Source organism: Lemur catta, chromosome 6, assembly GCF_020740605.2.
Source record: "Lemur catta isolate mLemCat1 chromosome 6, mLemCat1.pri, whole genome shotgun sequence".
NCBI classification, from domain to species: domain Eukaryota; kingdom Metazoa; phylum Chordata; class Mammalia; order Primates; family Lemuridae; genus Lemur; species Lemur catta.
In genome coordinates, this window is record NC_059133.1 from 44,994,903 (window position 1) to 45,017,697 (window position 22,795).

Here is a 22,795-nt window from a genome sequence, read left to right on the forward strand (position 1 = left end):
GGCCTGCGGGTCAAGCATTCTGTGCTGGATTTTAAAATTCGCATTTCAAAATAGCATGATGCATGAAAAAGACAGGACATAAGTGCAGTGCACTATTGTTATAAAGGAGTATGTCTCAAAAAAAAAAAAAAAGTCCAGAGAGAAGCTGATTCCCAGAGCAGACAAAAAAAAACTCTTATCTTTATATTCCCTTTTCATCATTCATGGAGGTCACTGGGTTAATCAGCCTCACTATTCATCATTTGTGTGTCAGAACACGCAAGAATGTGGCCATCTTGATAAAAAGTGTTCTCCAAAGGAAATAATGAGCCCAGACAGTAAGAGACTTGCAGATTCCAAGCCTAAAGAGACAGAGGCTTGCCAATGAATTTGGTACCCAGTATAAGCTACCATTCTGATGTCACCCGAAAGATCAAGCAAAGAAAGTATAAAAGAACAGAGATTAAGATGATAAGGAAATACATTTTTGTCCTTCTCCCATCCCATTGAAGACATACAGACATACGTATAGATGTCATATTAAAGAATAAATTAGTAAACTGTACTGATATAAAATCATGTATGCTCTTCATGTTCCATTGGCTTCTGAAGGAAAGAAAAAAAAAACTACCTGTACATTAACTGAGATCTAGTCTCAGCATATCCTGAACACAATGTCCATGTATGAAAACAAGACTTGAAGCAATGCACACAGGAATAAGAGAAGTCTATTCCACGGCTAAACCGCCCCTTCCTATGCCCGTGGAAGGCATTGCTAATCAACCATAGCATTAGTTCCCAATGAACCCTGAGTAAACTTCATAATCCCAAATCAGGGTTCAAAGTTGACATTAGAAATGATATCTATTTGCTTTTCTGGCATAAAACATTTTTAATTTCGCCCTCTCCTATGGCTTCCTCTTTACTTCCTCCAAACATACATAAGCCTCACACCTCATGACAAATAGTTGTGGAACACCTACTGTATGCCAGTGCTGTTTAAGGGAACAGGAAATACAGAGGTACCAAGAACTAACATAATATAAATTACACTTAATGAGAGAGACAGACAAACAATCATTAAACAGATTAACAAGATTTTTCTAGATACTGATTCATGTTTTTAAAAAAATAAAACACGGTAATGTGAAGGAGAAGGCCTGGGAGTAGGGGAAATTGGTACCGGCAGAGTGTTTAGGCAAGTGCTGTCTGAGCAGACAGTGCCAGATCTAAGTCATAAACGGTAAGACATTAACCATGCATGGAGTGAGGGGAGAAGTGTTTCAGCAGAGGGAACAGGAAGTGCAAAGGTCCTGAGGCAGGAATGAGATTGAGGCATTCAAGGAACCCACAGGAAACATGTGGCTGGAACACACTGAGCCGGGCAAGAATGGAGGGAACCAAATAAGGTTGGAAAGAAACAGGAGCCAGATCCCAGAGGGCTTTGAAGGACGTGTCAAGGAAATTGCCCATCTTATCCTTGGCATGATGAGAGATCATGGGACATTTAAGCAGAAGAGGGGACCAGACTCTGATTTACTTTTACCTTCCTGGAAAAAGTATTCACTTGTTCCACCTTTGCTAGTCATCTTTCTCTCCATCTCTCCACATTCACTGCTGGGATTAGTGAGTGCATGTGCACCCACCACGCCATTTGTTCACCACCGGCCTCCATTTCAGCCCTGGGATAACATATTCCATTTCTTGTACTCTCCTGGAACCTCCTTCTGATAGGGGACTGATGGCCTCCACTGGGGACATCTCTCCTGGACACCCTTTCCAAGCACTGCACTCAGTCACTCAGGAATTTTTACTGAGGCCCTGTTTTGTCCCAAACGTCATGCTCGTCCCTGGGAATACCATAGTAAGCAAGAAAGACAGTTCCTTGCCTGCATGCAACCCAAAGTCTGACCATTAAACCAGCCTCAACACTGAAGTCTAAGGTCTCGAGAGCGGGCGTCGAGATGAACATGGCAGGCCTCGGCGGGAGTGTCTCATTGGCTGAGGAAGGCTGCGGAGACAGGGACTGGCGCAGCAGAGGAAGCGCTGGCGACCTGAGCCCTAGGGACAGAGGGAGCAAGCCAGGCCAGGAGGACAGCAGCCTGTTCCAGGTGGCAGAGACTGGAGGTGAGACACGCACAGAGAGCGGGAGGAGCTGAAACGGCTGGGCATGGCTCCACGGGACAGGAAGGCGGTTCCCTCCCTGTCATTAAAGTGTGCTGTTCGCCCGGTCCCTAGCAGTCTTCTTTTTATTGTATTCCTTCTCTTCCAAATACTTTTCTTTATAATAACGTATTTGTTATTAAAAATATTATTAAAATGTGAAGGCTCATTGTGCAAACTGATGAAAAACATGTAAGAAAATTAACATTAGAATCGGTTGCTGGTTACCACGTTGGTGTATTTCCTCCTGATCATTTTCCCTGTGCCGTCTCTGCTCTGCCTCCGCCTGTTTTGGCAGGGGGGGCCTTCAGTTTTGTGTCCTGTTTTGGGTTTTGTTGTTTTCCTTTCTTTCTTTTCTCTTTTTCTTTCTTTCTTTTTTGCCTAATATACACTGTAAAACTTTTGTCCATGAAAACATAAATTTGTCATCATTTATTAAGCAATCCCTGTTGAGGTACACAAGTTATTTTCCCTAAGTTTGTACTAGCAGATATGATTATCCTTGTACAAAACTCTTGGTTGACATCATGGATTACTTCTGATACAGATTTCTGGAAGTAGAACTGTCAGGTAAAAACAAATGAGGATTTCTAAAGCTCTTTCTACAGATGATCAAGCTGCCCTCCAGAAAGGTTCTGCTAATTATATCGCAGCAGCATCAAACGGGCGTTTTGTGCCACCACACACCCTTGCTAGCAATGAGCAGCATGTTTCATTAATTGTTGATACTTCATGGGTTAAATAAACTCATTGCTTTCATTTACATTATTTGGATGCATAATTTTTAACTTTTTTGGTCTATTTATGTTGCTCATGTAAATTTTTTTGAATGTGCCATTGTCTATTTTTTTTTACTGGGTTATTAGTGTTTTTCTTACTAATTTAAAATGTCCTTTAGAGATTAATTACATTGCATCTACAATTTTTTTATAGTCACATTTAAAAAATGCACTTTTCTTCCCTTCAGTGTAGAGGAGGGAGACAAAAGAGGGGAAAAATACCTTTTCCAGCCTAGGTTCCTCTAGTTACAAAAATAACACCACAAATGGTGTCCTCAGAACCCCACATGGTCTTACCCCACCTCACCTCCCTTCCAAAACAGAACCCGTGGTGTAGGACCATCATTATTCCTGTTAAATTCCCTCTCCCTGACGTCTCCCAGATGGTCAGGACTCCTCTGCCTCATGAAGTGTCACCATTTCCATTTGGCTCCCTGCCAGTTTGTCTCCACAGGAAACCGGAATGACTATTTCAAAGTCTACTTCCAATGCCTCAATGGCTTCCTGGCTCCTGGCAGGTCTAGGTGGCCTTCTCTCCCTCCCACGGCCTGGCCCTGCTTTCCTCACCACATTCCAGCCCGCAGACCTTCCTTCTGGTGCTGGAGCCCATGCTCTGGGTTGTTCTTCCCCCAAAGTTTTGAGCTCCACCTTCAGAAGGGCACACAAATACCACCACCCCAGAGGGACCTTTGCTTACCTCCCAGCCCATTATTCTTTCTCACAAAATCTAGCTACTTTTCCTGCCTGGCACTTCTCACAGACCGTAACTATCATTTTTATGATTACCTGCTTAATTTAACATCTACCTCCCCCACTAAAATGTTACGTCCAGACACCACTTGTATTTTGTTTGCCAGCGTGTGCCCAGCAGGAAGGAGGGAGGGAAACGGGAGAGGATTCTGCTGCCTCTCTCAACTCAGTTCCATTCACCTGGTCATTAGCAAAACTCCCTTCCAGACATGGAGAAAAAGCTTGCCAGTATTAGCTTTGGTAAGGGCGACCTTGCTCACCTTAGGTTAAGGAAGGCTTTGAGAGGGAAGTGACGTCTCACCTGAGTCCCACAGGATGAGGCAGAGATTTAGGCATTCTAGACAGAGACAGCACATGTGCAGTGGCTGAGACAACACAGCACATTTGAGGGAACCACAGGGCAACAAAGCCCACCTTTTCAAAAGAATTATTTCCCACTTCCTCAATCTGCAACAAACCAGTCTCTTTGCCCACCCTTTGTAGTATGCCAGAAATTATATACCTAGGTGCTCAATAAATATTGGATGACCAGAGGAATGAATGATACATGATATGCCTCAGTTAGAGCAATTCTCTTTTCCTAGAAAGTCCTTTTTCTCTCTACCAATCTGAATTTCATCAAGACCTGGCTGGAGACTCACCTCCTTGAAGCTAGTCTTATCCAGCAGCAACACAAATGAACGGTACTTACTCTGAATTTTGTCTTCTATTGTTCTCAAATTGTTTAATGTTTCCTGTTTAATCTTGTCTTCCTAATTAAACATAAAGTCCTCAAGGGCAAGACCTATCTCCTTCTCCTTCTTCTCCTCTTTTCCTTTTTTTATTATTATTACTGTTGTTGTTGTGACTGTTGTTTTGTTTTGGTAAACCCAAATATGCTAAATCCAAATATACTATCCCTAAGTATATGTTTAATTTCTATGGAAGGAAGGGAAGGAAGGAGGAGGGGAGGGGAGAGGGAGGCAACCTAGCACAGAGGATTGCTCTCTTTGGGAAGAATTTGGCTTAGCTGACCTCTACATGAGCCCCTACACACATGCACGTGCGCGCGCGCGCGCGCGCGCGCACACACACACACACACACACACACACACACACACACACATATTTTTACAATCTCTTAAATCTAAAATTTCCTGGAAAAAATTTGAATTAATAAATGAGATTTTACTCAAAAGCTTCACATTTTCAGCAAAAGATAAATAGCTTACCAGTACTTCATATTCTGTAACCAAAGGCATTAACTTTCAGCCCTTTCTTTTCTTGTTCAAATCAATTACTGTAACTTCCTTTGATGCAATGTAGCAAACTAGACACTAAGACAGCAACAATAGTTTTCATACACAAAGAAACACCCCTGTTATTTCTATCTTAACACAGATACTCCTTGACTTAGGATAGGGATATGTGCTGATAAACATGGTAAGTTGCAAATGCCCTAAATTGAAAATGCATTTAATACTGGGATAAACTCATCATAAAGTCAAAAAAATTTAAGTCGACCCATTGTAGATTGGGGACTGCCTGTCTTTTTGCATCATAAAGAGGCCTTATATCCAACTTCTTTAAATGTCCACACTCACTCTATGGTCCAATCATCCATCTCTTGCAAACACTTCCAATTGGTCTTCCTTCGTCTACTCCTACCCTTCTCAGTATATTTAACTAAAGACAGGAAAAGCCAATCTGCTCATGGCACTTCCTCCTTAAAATCCCTTGTGCATAGGATAAAGACCAAAATATTTAACAGAGCCTATAGACTTGGCACGATCTGGTGCCCAACAATATCACCTGCTTCATTTCACAGCAAGTACCCTCATTCTCTGGACTCTGGCCACATGGCCCTTCCTTCAATTGCTCACCTTGTTTCCTCTAGCTCCAGGGTCTCTGTCCATGGTCTTCCTTCCTCGGCTGAAAAGCTTATTCCCTCGGGAAGCCATTCTTTATCTATATAAGACAACACAGTCCCTCGTCATTGCACACACACTCAGCACCACATGCTTTTCCCTCACCCCACTTAGTACATTTGCAATTATGTATTTGTTCATATAATAATGCCTGCCTTTCCAACCAGTCTAAAAACTACCTATAGATAGGAACTATGTCCGTTTTGTTCACCATTATATATCCGTAGTGCCTACAACAGAACTTGGCACGTAGTAAGCATTTAATAAATATTTGACAAATGAATGCCATCTGTATTGGATGTTAATAAGATTCTATCATTTGGATATATACACATACTTTTAATTTAAGCCTACCCTAGCCAAAATTCTAATTAATTGAATTCTAGGGAAAGAGAAAATTAAGCAGGGTATTCTTCTTCACGTAACAGAAGAACAGATTAGCCCAACCCAAATTTACCCATACATTTATTTACTGCAGGTCTACATACATTGCTTATAATTAATCACATTTCCCCCAAAACAACTAAAAACAATAAATGTTTACATAAATGATTTGGGCCTATTCATAAGCTTTTGTTTTGCAAATAGCACACTTCATTTTTACAAATGGAGAAATAGTCCTGATATTTAAAACTCCTTAAACTTAGGAGGGAAGATAATTTGGGACAAAAAGCAAGGAAAGACACAATATTTTAGTTTGTAAAATTGGTTTATTTACAATTTGGTGTTTTAAAATTGTATTTGAAATTTTTATTTTTATTTATTTCCCTGGCAGGCATTCTATATTTTCTTAAATATGGAGGCAAAAGATAGAAAACCTGAGTAAATTTAAATTTAAGAGATTTACCTGCTGCTACAGTCAATAAAATTTAACTTTTAATCCCTGAGAACTAGTAAAGTGTCAAAAATAATATTTTTATACATTCAAATGTAAAAAAAACATTTTAAGAACACAGAAAATAAAGAATAAAGCTATATAATTAGCCTCCCCACAAATGGCAATGAGAAGTCACTCTTCCACAAATTAACTGAGGGTGTGTGCACAGGCATTTAAAGTTATTAGGTGCACCTAAAGAGACTAAGATGTTCTAGTCCTCATTTTTTTGTAGTTTGTCCCATTTGAAAAATATTCCTAGGAACTGATATGTAATTTATTTAAATAATATAAATGCCCATTGCTAGCTCAAATTTCCCCCCTTTCTAAATTTGTGTGTGATGTATGGTTAGGAATTTTCTTTTATTGTCCAAGACCAAAATTAGTTGATTACAACCTAAGCCCCAAATTTTGTGGTGTTTTTGCAAAGTCAGTTTGGAGCAAGTTCCTTCAGTTTCCTCAAATATCAAATAAGGATAATTATAGCTCATAGAGATGTATAAGGATGAACCGATGTTCATACAACACCATGAGATCTGTGAAGGAGCTTTCTAAGTAAAAAGCAATGCTCTCTGGAACAAGTAATACAATTGTAATACATTCTTGCCGCTCCTTATTATAGAAGGCTTGTGAATACTCCTAAAATGTCAGCTTTCTTCAGAAGAGTAAATATTAATTCATTAATGCATTAGTTTCCTCATTAAACTTCCTTGAGATGCAAGGCAATAGCAATTATTCTCCCCCATTCCACCCGCAATATATATGAATTGTACCACAGATTTTAAGAATGTGACCATAGCAAAACAGTAAGTCAAAGTCAAACCAAATAAACAAACCAAAGACTTCGCAGTAAGATGCAATTTTCTTAGGTGTGTACAACACACTGGCAGTCGTTTTTTCATTTGGGACCGTGTTAAAGTATCACTAACGAAAAGGGCCTAATGGCCCAAAGGCAGGGTGGTGTAATTCAAATAAAAAAAAAAAAAAAAAGACAACAAAAAAACAATGAAACAAAGCCACAAATACCTTCTTCAAATCCCTCTTAATGCTCCCTTTCCAAAACAGAAAGTAGTCAAACCAATTTCCCCTTCTTTAAAGAAGACCAACATCAATGTCATCTAGCAACATTCTCTACTGCTAGTTCATAGGCAACTTTGAAGTTCCAAGAATATTTATTTGTATAGTTGTTGATTCCAAAAGGAAAAAGATTATGGAGATTGAAACAGAATAGAGCATTAATCAATTTAAGAAAGAACTTTGAAAGATTTGATATAAGGAAAGAGAATGAGTATGAACTATAATTCACTGAGTCAGTCAGGACTGGACAACAAATTTTAAATTTAAATTGCTGCTTTAGTACCAACTTTCAATTTTATACATAATACACACCTCTTAAACATGTATTTCTAAACATATTGTTTTGGGGGGTTAGTTTGTTGGTTGGGTTTGCACTGCATATGAAATTTGAGAAGCAAGATGAGCAATAATGAAAATCTATGGCATGGGCTATAAGACAAAGGCTGGGCTCAAGGAACTCTTATAGTGTTCCCTTGTTCAAGCAAATCCCACTTTGGATGCAGGAAGCCACACAAGTAAATTCCTTGGCTGTTGGTGGCAGGAGGGATGTAAATAAAAATGTGAGGTAGTTCTTTCCACAAGAGGGAAATATGTGACTACATAATATCCCTGCAATGTCTGACAAATTACTAGAGCATCTGCTTGCTGTCATCCGTAAGTAAACTCTTAGCTTGGTATTAACTGAACCTGACAAATCATGAGCTAGTTGCAGTTTACAGGCTTTCCGTTCTGACCCAGCCATGACAGGAGACATTAACACCCCAAAAATGTGCACCAGAGAGAGCACCACGTACAAAAACTGCAAAATCATAAGCATTAAAAAGCATGGGGTGGAGCTGGTAAGAACACGTAAGAATAGTTCACCAGAACTTGTGCACAAGAAAGAATGAAGACTAGTGGGGAATAATTGATAGATTCTGCTCCCACAGCTGAACTGCAACCTTCAAGGTTAAAATAAAAATAGACGTGATGTTCTAGCATGATAAAGAACATGGCAGAGGACATATAAATAAAACTAAACATAAAAATATTAAAGGTAATGGAATAGAATATTCCGAGAAAAGCAAGAGCTGCCTACTAAAACTTTAGTCTTTCTTACTTGGAATCTGCATATTTACACTAAACTAATGAATAATTGCTGATGAACAAACTATTATTAGTAGAATGAATCATTTTAACTTCCCAAGACACTGATATAGAACTACCTATTTAGCATTCTAAACCCTCTCCAGGCTAACAAACCAAGAATAATACCAGAAATAGATCAGGAGTTAAATTATAGTTAGAAAAGGGGAGAAAAGTTAAGGTAGGACATTTAAATTTTATTCTGAAATTATCTCTGGCCACAACAATAAAATTTAACAAATATTCACTAAACAGTCTTAACTCCTGTCATCAGCTGTACAATACATACAGTATCATAGAACTGGCCACTAGGATTAAAATCCACTAGAACATGTTCTATGTTAAGTGGCGACAGCAGCATCTCACAGAAATTTTTACATACATATATACACAGTCCACATTCAACCATTTTCACATATTTTCAGTACACACAGTTGCAGCATATCAGTCACGTGTCTAAGTTGTTGCTCGATTAAAAACCCAAGCCACTGCCTAGACATAACTGTAGCAGTTGAGCTGAGTACAATTACAATTAATTTTATATATGTCCATAGCAGAGAGATGTACAAGCCCCTAAGAAACAGAGTTCACAAATACTTTTTTTTTTAATGCTACCACAGCATTATGTTGGGCAATATTAAAACCTTTACCAACCAAATCAGTTTTTTAAAAAGTCTTCTGCTTACCAGAAATATTAATGAAAAAAATTACAAAAATGAATGCTCTCTTTAAAATAATTCACACTTTTATTTAAGATTCCAATATGGCCCAATGCTACTGATGCCTAAAGTGTTTTCTAACATTCTGATGGAGTCATTTAACATGACTCCAAACCACCCATTAAGTTTAAAAGTGGCTTAAGTGCCTTGCACCCAAATTGTAAAAATCCCTGGCCGTCCTTACTAGAGCCAGGCACATATAAAAGGAATGCACTTTGGTTCATACCAAATGCCCTGGGATTAATCACACTATAAAATTAAATGGTTTGAGGTAAATTTTTACAAATACAGTTGATTTTTGTCTACTGTTAGCATAACAAAAAAATATCATTTAAAAATCAGTCTGATGTTAAGATACAACAAAGACCATCTTTAACCCCTTAAATATAGGAATTCCCTGTGTAACTAACCGATGGTTATCTTTTCTCAGTGCCTGATGATTCACGCCTTATGGTTTCTATTAAGGCCTGTTAGATATTTAAGACAGATGTATCTTTGCAGAGGTGGGTTCCATCCTTCCTGACTAGTATTCAAAGAGTTAAAGAGGCCAAAAAATGCATGCCCTACAACATGGCATTCAGAACAAAAGGCACATTGTTAACACTAAGGGCACAATTCCTCCTCTACTGTTAATCTACACTGTCTTGCACCATTCTGTTATTCCACTGTTGTAGCAATACACTTAAGTGGTGCAAGAAACAGAGCCTAATGAGACTGCAACCAAAGACAAGACAACACTGTGCTATTCCTAAATCTGAAAACAGCTCAGACAGACAATGGTAACCTGTGAGACCAAAAACTGTTTCCAAGCCAACTCCTAGTAGTCTATCAGAGCCCTTCGTTGATGTTTTAAAATCACAAGGATGCAACAGTTTTCTTTTTTCTTTTTTGGACATTATTAAGCTAGAATTTTTTAAAAGCAGCTTCATCACTTAACACTGAAACGTGGCGGCTCTTGTGAATAAAGGAAATTTCACTGGATTTGGACAAACTAACAAAAAAGCCCCATAGCACTGCACATTATAGTTTGGCTTAAAAGTTTCCGGTTGCATTTGTGAATAAAGATAGTCACAAATGCACTGCTGGCATCTAAAGAACCAGTTTTATGTGGTGGGGAAAAGACAAGCAGTATTAGTCCATTTATAAGTTTTCACATGTATTAATATAATCATTTTGTAAGAAATTAATAATGGCAGGCTCAGGTTCATATATTTAAACACAAATGTGAAGATGAGTGGAAATGAAAGAGGAGCATTAGGAGGGGAAACTATGACCTAAAGAAGCTAACCATCATTAAGAGGCTCGTGGTCTTACAAAGCCACCAAATCAAGTCTTAGACTTCTTATGCCTTTAAGCCAAAATCTTAATAAATACACAAATCTTTAAATTCTATAAGCCACTGATTGGGGGTATTGTCACATGAGCATCATTTGAAGTGTAACTTACTAACCTATTATTGCACTTCCACAGATTACACAGAAATGTGTACAATATGCTAAAGAATTTGACTAGGGGAAAGAAGCTATAATTTCTAGATACAGACAGAAGTACAAAGTAATTTTTCAGTGACACTCATAAATAGTAAAGCAAATATCAGCATCACTAATTTATTAATAAGCTAATCTTATTACTGTTTTTTGGCAAATATCTGAAATATTTCCTGAGCATTTTTTTCCACCATCAACCAACAAAGCCTCAAGATAAGTAAAGTGTTTTGTTCAAAACTACTCTTTTTTTTTTAAGTAAGAGAAACTGTAGGATTAATATTCAAAGAACTTAACCGGAAACTTTCTTGGCCTCACTGGGACCATGCTTTAAGTACTTGTAAAATCAATATACAGGCAATACAATAATATCTGTGCATATAAAAGATTCTTTATCCTAATTTGTACTACCCAAAACCTACCGTCCAAACAGGCAGAAATCTTTCTATATTAAATTGCACATACCAAAAAATTTTTCCTCGTGCCTTGAAATTGTTATATATCACTGCTTATACATTAGTGATAAAATACTGAAATTTTCACTGTGAAAATAATTATTATTCAGAGAAGAAAATATTCTTTTACCTAACTCTCAGTTACTTTTCCAGGTAAAGTGTCATTCCCACAAAAACAATCAGTGCAATCCAAAAGAAAGTAAAATAAAATAGAGGAATGCAATTTCTGTGGTTCTTCTAACGATACAAAGAGTAAGTCAAACCATTTAACTTGAGGTTGAACTTTTCCTCCTTTAAATGTGTGGTTAAAATTGGCCTTACTGAACAGCCACAGTGACTTCTGTTTATCAAGAGGATTTTCAACGCTCTTTCTTTAAAGAGTTGATACTTTCCCAGGCAAAGAGAACCTAATAGTGGCACCTGAAAAGTGTGAACTCACTTTAATCTGCTAAATCTTCTTTGGGACTACGGAAATCCCCACCTTAAGTAGCTAGGCTGCTGTTCTTTTTAAAATTGGAATATGAAATGATGGTCATAATCACAGCTGAAATGTCTCTTTGCTGTATTACAATAACAGTCAAGGATATACAGTTGAAGGAAGAAGGCAAACTAAATGCAAGCAACAGATGTATGGTAAAAGAGGAACAGAGGAAAAAAGCAAAGAGAAGGAAGGAACAGCTCGTGGAATACATTTCTAAATTTAGGTGCAAAACCAATTCTGTAATATGAGGCTTCTTCACAAAACAGCTTGCCGATCATACTAGAAAATTTGGAGGAACACACATTTCCATTTCCATTTATCCACTAAAAGCTGCTCTGCTGGCTTTTAGAATGGCAGGATGCTAACCGAGCAATTTAAATCTTGGGGATTTTATTTTGTATTTATTTGAGCACTAGAGAAAAAACTATCTCTAAGGTATAGTTTTTCTTAGAATATCACTTTTGTCCTGACCATTCTCCTCCCACCACCACCACCTCCCAGGTTAACTTATGAAAAATGAAAGCAGGACAGGCTACACCTGTGCATGGACCTGGAGTACGGAGAAATAAGGAGGGCCTTAGGGGGCTATCGCTCTGGGGAGAATATAATGTGAACCATGAAAACATAATAGTGAATGTCTTTGACACCAATCTGTAGATGCGTGGCAGTCATGAAGTAATCAATGGCCTGCCACTGATGTTATTATTCTGCCACACTAAATACAGTAAGGCTCATCGTACTTTTAGAACACAAAAAGTTTCAGAAAGTATAAAAACTTAAAGCATTGTCCTCATGTATTTTATAAAAACAAAATGAACAACTTTCTTACATTAAAATTAAGTGCTGAAAAGATACAAATGAGTAGAGTTATTAGCAAATAAAAACAGGTCTGAGCTACTCCTTTTCAACCCAATAAGGCTCAGCAACGTCGTGTCTTTCAGATTACCAGCATCAGCGGATTCGAGCTCAGCTAACGAGTTTTGGCAACACTGTCCTCTGCTGAATATTCCCATTGGCATCTGTCATTTGTGCCAAATTAGTCCTCAGTTTGGAAGCTGAACTGGAAGGTGGAGGTAACTTGGAAATAGACGTGATAGCACCGGTGCTCTCCGTTATCCTTTTCACTGACGTTTTCTCCCCAGTGGGAGGCTTTGGCAAGCGCCTCCTCAGCCAAGGGTGCCGCAGAGCCTGGCCAGGGGTCATGCGCACCGCAGGATCCCATTCTAAACACTGTTTCAAGAAGTCAAGGAAAAGGGGGTCGTCACACCCCTTCAGTGCATTCCCCCACTCTCTGCTCTCCGGTGGGCCCCTCAGTTTCCCCCTCCGGGAACGGCCTCCATTGAGGACCACAGAGCCATCCGAGAGAGTCGTGACAGTGCAGTAACGGGGATACCCCTTGGAGCTCACAAAATTTTTGGCTCGTTTGGCTGCATCCAACAGTTTCTGGGAGGGCATGCCCAACAGTTCAATCATGCAGGCCAGCTGGTCCCCTTCGTCTTCCCCAGGCAAGAGCGGGTAACCCGTCAGGAGCTCTGCTAAAATGCAGCCCAGGCTCCACATATCAATGGGCATACCATACCTGGCCCCAAGGATCACTTCCGGAGCCCGGTAAAAACGCGACTGGATGTATGTGTAGACACGCTGATGCTCGTAACAACTGGAGCCAAAATCAATCACTTTAATACCACTTCTGCCTTGCTGCTTTAACAAAATGTTCTCGGGCTTAAGGTCACAGTGAATTATTCTGTTTTTGTGCAAAGCATCCAAGCACTGCAGAATCGAGTGAGCAAACTTTCGAACCAAAGGCAGGCTGAAGCCCTGGAATTTATTCTTCTTGATGAGCTCATAGAGGTTCATGCTCAGCAGTTCAAACGTCATGCAAATGTGGTTGCGGAAGGTGAAATTCTCCAGCATGTGGATGACATTCATAGTGTTGTCCTTGTCCTGCTTCCGCAGGTGTTCCAGGATTCGGATCTCCTCCGCTGCTTGCCGATGGAAGCGCTTCTCATTCCGCACCATCTTCAGGGCCACGTGCTGGTGGACTTTGTGATCATAGGCCTTGACCACCTGCCCAAAGCTCCCCTTGCCAATGACCTTGAGGACCTCATACCTGTAAGCCACGTGATCGTGGGGCACCTGCACATATGATCCCTGGTCGTCATCATAGCCACCGTTGTTGGGCCCACCTGTCATGCCCTGGCGCTTCTTTGCGTTTGGACCCAAGAAATACACTTCAGGGTAGCTGAAAATTTCATGGTGTTCGAAGGCAGTTAGTTTTTGCATGTATTGCTTCATAGCTTGTTCGGGTGTCATGGGGCTGGCCTTCACCTTCCCCATCCCTTCCATGGACTTCAGAGAGGTGGAGCTCCCCTGCCGTCTGTGAATGCTCTCCAGCTGCCGCTCCGGCACCACCGGCAAGCCCGTCTTGCCCACTGTTGTAAGCCCATTTGGTTGTGTTGTGAGCACTGTCCGCTTGTTACTGTTATCCTCAAACAGCTGCTGAACCTGGATCTGTCCGTGAGTGTGGCTGCCGACGTGCAGGTGATCATTCATTGTGTGCTTGTTGCCACCAATCTGGAATTCAGACAGGAAATATGAGCAGAATGGAAGAGGTCTGTCTGTTCAAATGGGGTATCTTAAAAGTCAGTCCCCGTCCCCCACGCCCCATCTTTACAAAATCCAATTTGGTTTGAATTCACAGCCAGGATCAGGTTTACTCAATGGAAAGGGCTGTGCAGCCGGGAGGGACCTCATGAGCACACTAGCAGGGACAGCGAATATGATGCTGATATGGCGCTGACGGGCTCTGACAAGGTAAAGGAAAAAGAGATCGGGGACTAGGTAAGGGTACGAAAGATGAGATTCTGAAAAAAGGACTCCATAAATGCCACATCTAGCAGATAATGGGTTTGCTGCCGTAGAGGCAGAGACTGTGTGTGTATCTGTGTGTGTATCTTTCCTGTTCACCATGCTACACCTAACATTTGTACTGGGCCCACCACGTCACAGGTGTCCCACTCAATCCATACTTGACATAAAAATGAAACAGGATGCAGAGAAAGCATAAGCATGTAAGACTCTACACGGGCTCCCCCACCCCCAGATCACAGCACCCTTCACATTTCATTTAGTTTCTTTAACATGAGGATAGGGCCCTGTCTGTCTTGTTCACTACTCTTTCCCTAATATCTAGCTCTATTCTGAAAACACTTTATCACCAGTATTTTCCCTTTCCTGGGAAAATCTGATTAAACCTAGGAACATACATGATGCGGTGACAAAAAAAACCTGTGTTTTTAGGCTTGAAAGATTCCTACATAGATATGCACAATAGTATCTTGTAGACCCATAACCTATTTTTAAAAGTTTCCAGGCTTCACTGACTGTGATGACCATTTAAGGCCATTCAGCCCAACAAACCACGCAACTCCCACACTGTTTTGGGCCTTCCTTTGGTCAATGGTTTGGCTTCCTTAAGACATGGGCTGCTGGGCTACTCAGCTTTCCAACAAAGAATCCAAAGAAGTAATTTCCATTTCAGGTACAAATGTCATGCCTGAACATTCCTGCCTAAACAAAACCCATGATGTGAACCAAGGGGCCCCCAGCCTTCTACTGAGAATCTACTTGGGATTTCCTTCAAGCACTGTCACTGCTAAGAGCTGAGGGGTGGGAGAAGACCAGGATACCCTTCCAGTTGGGCATTCTTGCCAGCCTTGGACAACCACAAGTCTTAAAGCTGCCTGGCAGGTGAGTTTTATATGAAACCTTAAAGATCAACTTGTCATTCACAATCTACCTTATCCTTTCGACCAGTATTATTATTGATAACAGAGGCTTAGCCGCCAAAGTGGCAGAGTCCCTGCCCTCTGGGAGCTAACGATCAACTAGCTGAAATCCTTTGCCATCACTATATTTTTTATTACCCTCTTCTAAATCCTACCTTTTGGGCCTCATATCCTACGGAAAGAGTAGAATGGCTCTGTATATGTAACACTACAATTCAAGAAATGATTTGGGAAACCTAGATTATTAAAACGAACTTCCAAGTCCTTCCTACCAGCAGACCAAGACCTGCACGTTTTCTTCAGCTGACACGTAACAGAGGCAAGGACTATGTGTGGAGCAAGCTTTCTCTCTGCTGGCTTCTAAAACAAAGCAGACGATGGGGCTTGGGCCTGTCTGACCGTGACTTCATAGATTCAGGGATTTTATTTCTCGGGGAGATTCTTAGAAGACTTCTAGTTGAGCTTTTTTGTTAAACTCATAGATGATAATCCATATTAGGTAACTTTATATTCTATAAGGGTAGTTAGACAGGTTGTTTCACCCTTGTTCTATGCCAAAAGCAGGGCAGTCCATCAAAATGAATTAGGAAAGTCTTGGGCATATATAAAAGTAGTACAGGCTTGTCCATTTGCTTTTCTTCCCCTTGCTCTCTGCACCCTCTCCTCTTCACTGTGGTCCTTCAAACACTAGGGAATGAAGGCGCCTGAAATTCAAAATCTCTCTCTCCTACAGAACCCTACTCTTCAGGACAGGATGATGATATTTCAGAAGAAAAATCCACATTACCTGTGTACATGCTATAATAAGCATGAAGCTTCATTAGGGACAAAATTAACCTTGGGGCTTTAGAGATTCCTCAAAAGATAGCAAAGTAAAACTTTCTGAGCACCAGAAATTCACTTCAATGTTCACTACGGCAAATTTTATGTTAAATTTCGTTATATGAAATAACATAATTTATAACATAACCACCACTGTTTTAGTGATTAGAACCAAAGGGAGTTTGCCAATAAACTGGACCACCCCCTCTCTCCAACTGCCTTCTCTTGGTCTCCTCTGCAGTATCAACTACTAGTTCACCTACCCTCAGGTGGGTGCAAGGGTTCCTCAGGGTTCAAGCCGCCATTCTCTTGGTTTCTCACTCCCATAACTCTCCCCAGTTGATCCTGACCACAGCCCAGCTTTGGCAACCGCCCACAGGCCAATGTCTGCACATCTGCTCCTCAAGCTCAGACCTGCCAAATCCATACCTCCTGAACTCAAGACATACGTGCTCAACTCCTGCTCAGTTTCCTCTCCCACGGGCAACTCAAACTCAACTCATGATTCTTCTATCGAAACTGTTCCCTCATCCCATATTCCTCAATTTTCAGTAAAGAGAAGGCATCACCTCCACATAGTCACTGAGACTATGACGCCTGGGAATCCTGGCACTGCACACCTGGAACGCCTGCTCAACGTCTCCCTCAACCTCCCCAGTCACTGCAAAGCCTCACTGTTAACCATCCCACCCCCTTTCCATCAACACGGCCTCTCCTCACACTCCCGCTGTCTGTCACTGGACAACTGAGGTGGCCTAATAACATGTCCCCTTGCTTCTAAGTCTAGAGTTCCTGAACTCTCCTCCCCACAGTGCTTCTAGAGTTGCCATTTAGAAGTGTCCATCTGAGACTGCTCTTGCTTTTCTCAGTGCCCACAGCTGGGACCATTTCCACAGCTAATACAAGAATTTCCCAGTAAGAACACGAGGTTCTAAAACGTGGAGCCTAAATGATCTGAGCCTTCCAGTCTCATCTGCCACTGGCATTCTTCTGTCCGAGAGGAACAAAACCAGCTTCCCCAGGACCCGTGGAAGTACCATGCTTTGATGCTCCTCTGCTTTTGGTGAGGTCATGCTTCATAATGGTTAGGAGCACACAAAATGAAACCAGCTCCACCATTTACCCACTTTGTGACCCTGGGCAATTTAATCTCTCTGAATCTCCATGTCCTTGCCCACAAAAAGAAGGTAACAAAGTTACCTCATTAGGGTTATCAGGAGGATTAAATAAGATAACATGTGTAAAGTGCTTAGTACAGCACTTAGCAAATGAGAGCTATTATTCTTGTCTTTTCCAGATGCTGCTTGGAATCTCCTTGCTTCCCAAGTCTAGGTGATAAACTCCTATTCACTCTTTAAGGTCTGTTCAACTCTCACCTCCTCTCTGATACCTTCCCTGACCTACTAAACAGCTATTTCTGTGCTCAGAAAGCACTGCTATAAAACATATTTCACTGTACTGTAATTGTTTTAACATCAGGTGCACCCATCTGGCTGTGAGCAATTCCAGGGTGGGGTCACCTCTTATCTTTCTAAATTCTTATTAACATAAACCCAGGCATATAGTAAGCAGTCAATAAATACCTGTTGAATGAAAGAACACATGTCAACAAATCCCTGTTAACTCTTTCCTCTCTTGGAGTTAATCCTCAGAACTAAATTTTGTACCTTCATAAGAAAACATGAAGTCAACACCCTGGGAATTGGGAAACATCCCTGGTGATCTAAGTCACAAGTTGTTAGGTTTGCAGTGCATCAGCAGAGACTTGGGCACAAAGGATGGCCGGTTATAAAATATTTGTAGCAGACACAGCAACTAAACACCAAAAGTAACTCTTGGAAGCTTAAAAACTTTCCAGAGATTCATTTGAGAGGTTCCAGTAAAAGAGGACTTTGAGTCTCAAACACTGCAGAACTTTAAAATCACAACCAAACTTGGAAGTACAATTAACTGATCTAGGGTGGTGGAGAGAGAGACTAGAAAAGCCAGAACATTTCCAGAATACATATGCCAGGACTACATCATAAACGTAAGGATATTAAAAACCTCTCACTCCTGCTCAGCCTCTTGAAGTCTGAGATCATGGCTTATTCCTACCTGCCAATGTCTAGTGCAATGTGTGTCACTGAATAAATATAATTGTTAAAATACCTATGATTTATGGGTTAAAATGGAGAGAATTACAAAAGGCTTCTTTGACTATGAAATACTTTAGTATTAAAAATTATGTAAGAATAATAGTCTAACCAGTTTAGTAGTTTTAATCACTTCCAAGAAAAAAATGGCAAACAGCAGATATTTCACTGTGCTAATATTTCTGGGCGTCTTAAAACTTCTCTGAAGTCATCCTAGAAATGTTGTGTAGTGTTATGGGACTAGAACTGAGTCCAAGAAGACTGGAATTTTAGCTCCTCCTCAAACATACTGACAGTCTGTGTGGCTCTGAGTCAAATGCCTACTTTTTCTTCTTCAAAATATTACTATTTTTTAAATGTAAATTTTAATTCTTCTTTCATTCCAATTATTTTATAAAGATAAAACTGGTGACTGGAGAGTACTTTAAACATTAAAAGCTATGATACATATTAATATTTCGAAATTAAAAATAAATACATTAATATCTCCCACACAACATTAAAAGAAAAAAACTAATAGGAATTAAGATAGTTACTGAATATACTTTTAGGGCAAATAGAAATAAACTAAATGACTAAAGCATAAAACAATATATGCATGGAGAAAACAAAGGGACAATAGACTAGATAAAATCCAAAGTTCATAATCTTTATAATCATATATCTACTTGCCTACTATTTCATTTACAAAGGAAAATATGGGCAAGCTCCTATGACAAGATCATTTTCCTCTCCTTAATGCCTTTTCTCCATTCATTCTAAAAGTTCTTCCCAGGTGTAAGTGCTCTGGAATTGAAAACTTAAAAAAACCTGACAGACATATGAGAATATGGATCTGCAAAGGTTCCTACATTTATAATGATGCTAATACAATTTCCTAAAAGTAGAAGCGGCCAGCAGTACGTTAAAGCTAGACTCAGAAGGGTGTGGGCTTTCACTCCAGCCTTGATATGAGTTGGCTAGGGAATCTTGACCAAACCAGTTAACTTGTCTCAGTTTGTTTCTTCATCTGTCAATTGAAGGATACAACAGGATAAACTCTGTGGTTCTTTTAAACTTTCCTATATTATGAACTCTACAATGTTACACAAATAAAATCAAAACTAAACCATCGAAACTCAAATTCATACTTTCAAAACCATGCATCAAATCATTAACAGCATACTGAAGCTTACATTTATGTTAAAAACAAGTAAATCAAGCATATGCCACAGCAAAACCCAGGCCTCCATTATTAGGGGTACTGAGAAGCACATACACATCTTTTTTCTTGTCTGGTGTACCACAGACCATTTCTCTAGTAGAGACTTATCATTTATCTCTAATTTTATCACATATTTCAATTGCAAAGAGGCTCTGAGCAAGCAAAGCTGATCCTTACAAAATTGGAATGCAGACGCAAACCAAATATTTCTTTCCCAGTTCACACCATGTCATGTGATTTCATTAACACATGGAAAAAAACTGGATGTTATTATACTTTCCAAATTGTCAGATGACTCCAAGCCAAACAAACAAAAAAATCTAAACCCCTAAAACCAATGGCAGTTCCTAACTGAAATGTCGCTGTGACAAGAACACTTCATGGTAACATAGAATCATGCATCCCACTGAAAGACTACCACTCATAGTGCCACACAGATTATTAGTTCACTTCTGTGCAGTGAATTCCTGGCCCCTGGGACTAGATGTGTCAGGAATGGGAGGACAGTGACGGGGACAGAATAACAACAAAATGCTATGAAACTTGTATACATCTCTTCAGATCTAAAAAAATGCAACTATAGTCTAGACATCTCACAAATTCTCCTCTGATCAACAAGTTTCCCATAACACATGACCCCCAGAGCTGCTCCCCTGTAGGCTAGAAATGGTCTTTTCTACAAGAACTCAATTTTCATTTGGCAAACAAAACTACATTCCTAGCAAGCATCCCTCACACAGAACCTCCTCTGGGAGATCCAACCAGAAAAAAGACCACCCATACCATCACTCCTCCAAGCGCACACCTCCTCTGTGCTGGCGGTCACCATCCAAGGGCCATCCCCGGGAGCTGGGAAAAGGTACATGCTGAAGCAGAATCCAGCTTGCTAACCTCTGCAGCCACCAGTCCCACGCTGGCCTGGTCCCTCCCTCTGGGCCCTCTGAGGGCCCTCAGCACCTGTTAGGAGCCTGTTCCTAAAGGGCAAAGCTAGCCCTTTCCTTTTGAATAATGTCCAAGTGCAGAACCCTACAGGGGTGGCTCGTTTTGTTTTGACTGCTGCTGCGGCTCTTATTTTTGTTAATGTTAATTACAATTTCTGCTGTGCTCAAACCTGTAGCACTCATAAAACATGCTTACACACGCGGGGGACAATTGGCGATGCTCCCTGTTGGCTGGAGCAAGGCCTGGGAGGCTCTTTGGGGGATCGATTTTCCGGGCAGGCAGGCCTGGCTGTCCCCTAACACATATCTGCTTCTATAAATACCCACGGGGAGGGGCTGGGGGGGGTGTTGTGGAGAGGAGAGATGTTTACCGGGTCGGGGAAGCCGAGCTCTGGGAAGCAAGGACGGAAAAAAGAACAGAGAAGGAAAGCAGCAAGGAGGAAGTTCCCGGGAAGAGGAGCTCAGGGGTGGGCGGGCTCGGAGGGGAAGTGAGGGCCCACGCCACGAATCTTCTTTGTGGCTGCAATTTTTGGCTCGCCCAAGTTACAGAGGGCGGCGTCGAGGACAGGCCACTGGCCAGGGGCGTGGAGCTGCTCGCACTTCGACCTCTTCTCCCGGCGTCAGAGCCGTCAGAAGCCTCCAAGTCCCGGTGTTTCTGCCCAGGGCCCCACCCGCCCCCGCACCGCCCGGGCCGCCTGCGGGCTGGGTCTCACCGTGTGGGCTGCGGCGGCAGCGTTGCTGGCCCGGAGAGGCGGCAGGGCGATGGGGGAGGGCGGACCGGTCCCCACTCCGCTCCGGGGGGCCCCCGCACCGAGCCCCGGGGAAGCCTGAAGCTGGCGAACGGCGCTGTCCCCTCCTCGGCCTGGGAGCCACGTGCGGGAGGAGACAAAAGAGGGTCAGGGGGGAGAAAGTCACCCGGACCCCCACCCCCACCCCGCTGGGCAGCGAACGTCCTCTCCGTGGGGAAGACGCAAGGAGAGACGGGGACAGTAAAAACGGGTGTCTGGGGGACGAGGGGGACGCCGAGGCCACAGCTCCCCGCGCGCACCCACGGGTGGGACTCCGGCAGCTGCAAAGTTAAGTCGGGCCCTGACGCGCGAGTTCGCGACCTGGCGGGGGAGCCAGGCCGGGCCGGGGCTTGGGGGCCCACGGTGCAGGCGGCCACGGCCGGGAGGAGGGGCTGCACCGCCGAGGGCGCGCCGGCCTCGCGGAGCCCCGGGCCGGGAGTGAGGCCCAGACGGCCCCCGCCCGAACCCGCGGCGGGCAGAAAAGCCCCGCCGGGACGGCGGGCTCCCCTCGGAGGGGCCTCGGGGCCCGCCCGCAACAATGAGCGGAGCCCGGGCTAGGCGAGGGCGCGCCGTCCGCCCGCGGGCTCCCCGCGCCGCCCCGCCGCGGCGCAGACTTTGTTCGAGGTCCCGCAGGCGGCGGCCGCCCGCGCCACAAGGGCTGGCCCGGGGGCCGGCGGGGGCGGGCGAGGGCGGCGCGGTGGCCCGGTGCGCCTTACCGGTCGGGTAGGCGGCGGGAGCGGCGGCCGAAGGCTTCCTGGTTAACATGGCCGCTGGAGAGGAAAATGCATTGCAAGGCTGCCGTCTCCGCCGCCGCCGGTCCCGCTGCTCTTCGCGCGGCCGCCGCCGCCGCCGCCTCCCGGTAGCCCCTCGCGCGGATCTCCCGCACCTCCTCGCCGCCTCGCGTCAGCTACAGCCAGACACACACAGTCCGCTGCATCCCCTCGGCCCGGGCCCGCCGCCGCGAGCCCCCCGCTCTCCTCCTCGCCGCCGTCCTCCTCTTCCTCGGGCGGCTGCAGCACCCCCCGGCCCGTGCACATGCCTCGCCCTCCCCGGCGCGCCGCTGGCCTCCCCGATTCCCTCACATAGGGGCGCGGGGAGCGGGCTGCGCCGCGAGCACAGACTCGCTCGGGAGCCTAGTCCCGGGCTCGCGCGCGCGTCCCCGCGCACACACAGGCGCCGGCGCGCGGCCCGGCCCGGGAGGGCAGCCCCGCCCCCGCTCCCCTCCGCCGCCGCCGCAGGCCCCGCCCCCGGACTCCCCCTGCCCGAGCCACGCACTCTCGCCCACACCCCACCCCCACTCAGCCACCCACCGGAGTCCCTCCCC

The 22,795-nt window shown here is 43.1% G+C and overlaps 1 protein-coding gene across 2 annotated transcripts; it reads right to left on the minus strand.

Moving 5' to 3' along the window:
* Positions 1-8,830: 8,830 nt before the first annotated feature.
* Positions 8,831-22,562, minus strand: DYRK2 (dual specificity tyrosine phosphorylation regulated kinase 2). Of its 2 annotated transcripts, XM_045553413.1 has the most exons (3): positions 22,188-22,562; positions 21,397-21,545; positions 8,831-14,367 (listed from the first exon to the last, which is right to left on the minus strand). In XM_045553413.1, the coding sequence occupies exons 1-3, from the start codon at positions 22,234-22,236 to the stop codon at positions 12,760-12,762; spliced, it is 1,806 nt and encodes a 601-aa protein (XP_045409369.1). In that variant the 5' UTR covers positions 22,237-22,562; the 3' UTR covers positions 8,831-12,759. The 2 variants fall into 2 exon arrangements, with proteins under 2 accessions (XP_045409369.1, XP_045409370.1); XM_045553414.1 differs by lacking the exon at positions 21,397-21,545 and having other exon boundaries at positions 22,188-22,207.
* Positions 22,563-22,795: the final 233 nt, after the last annotated feature.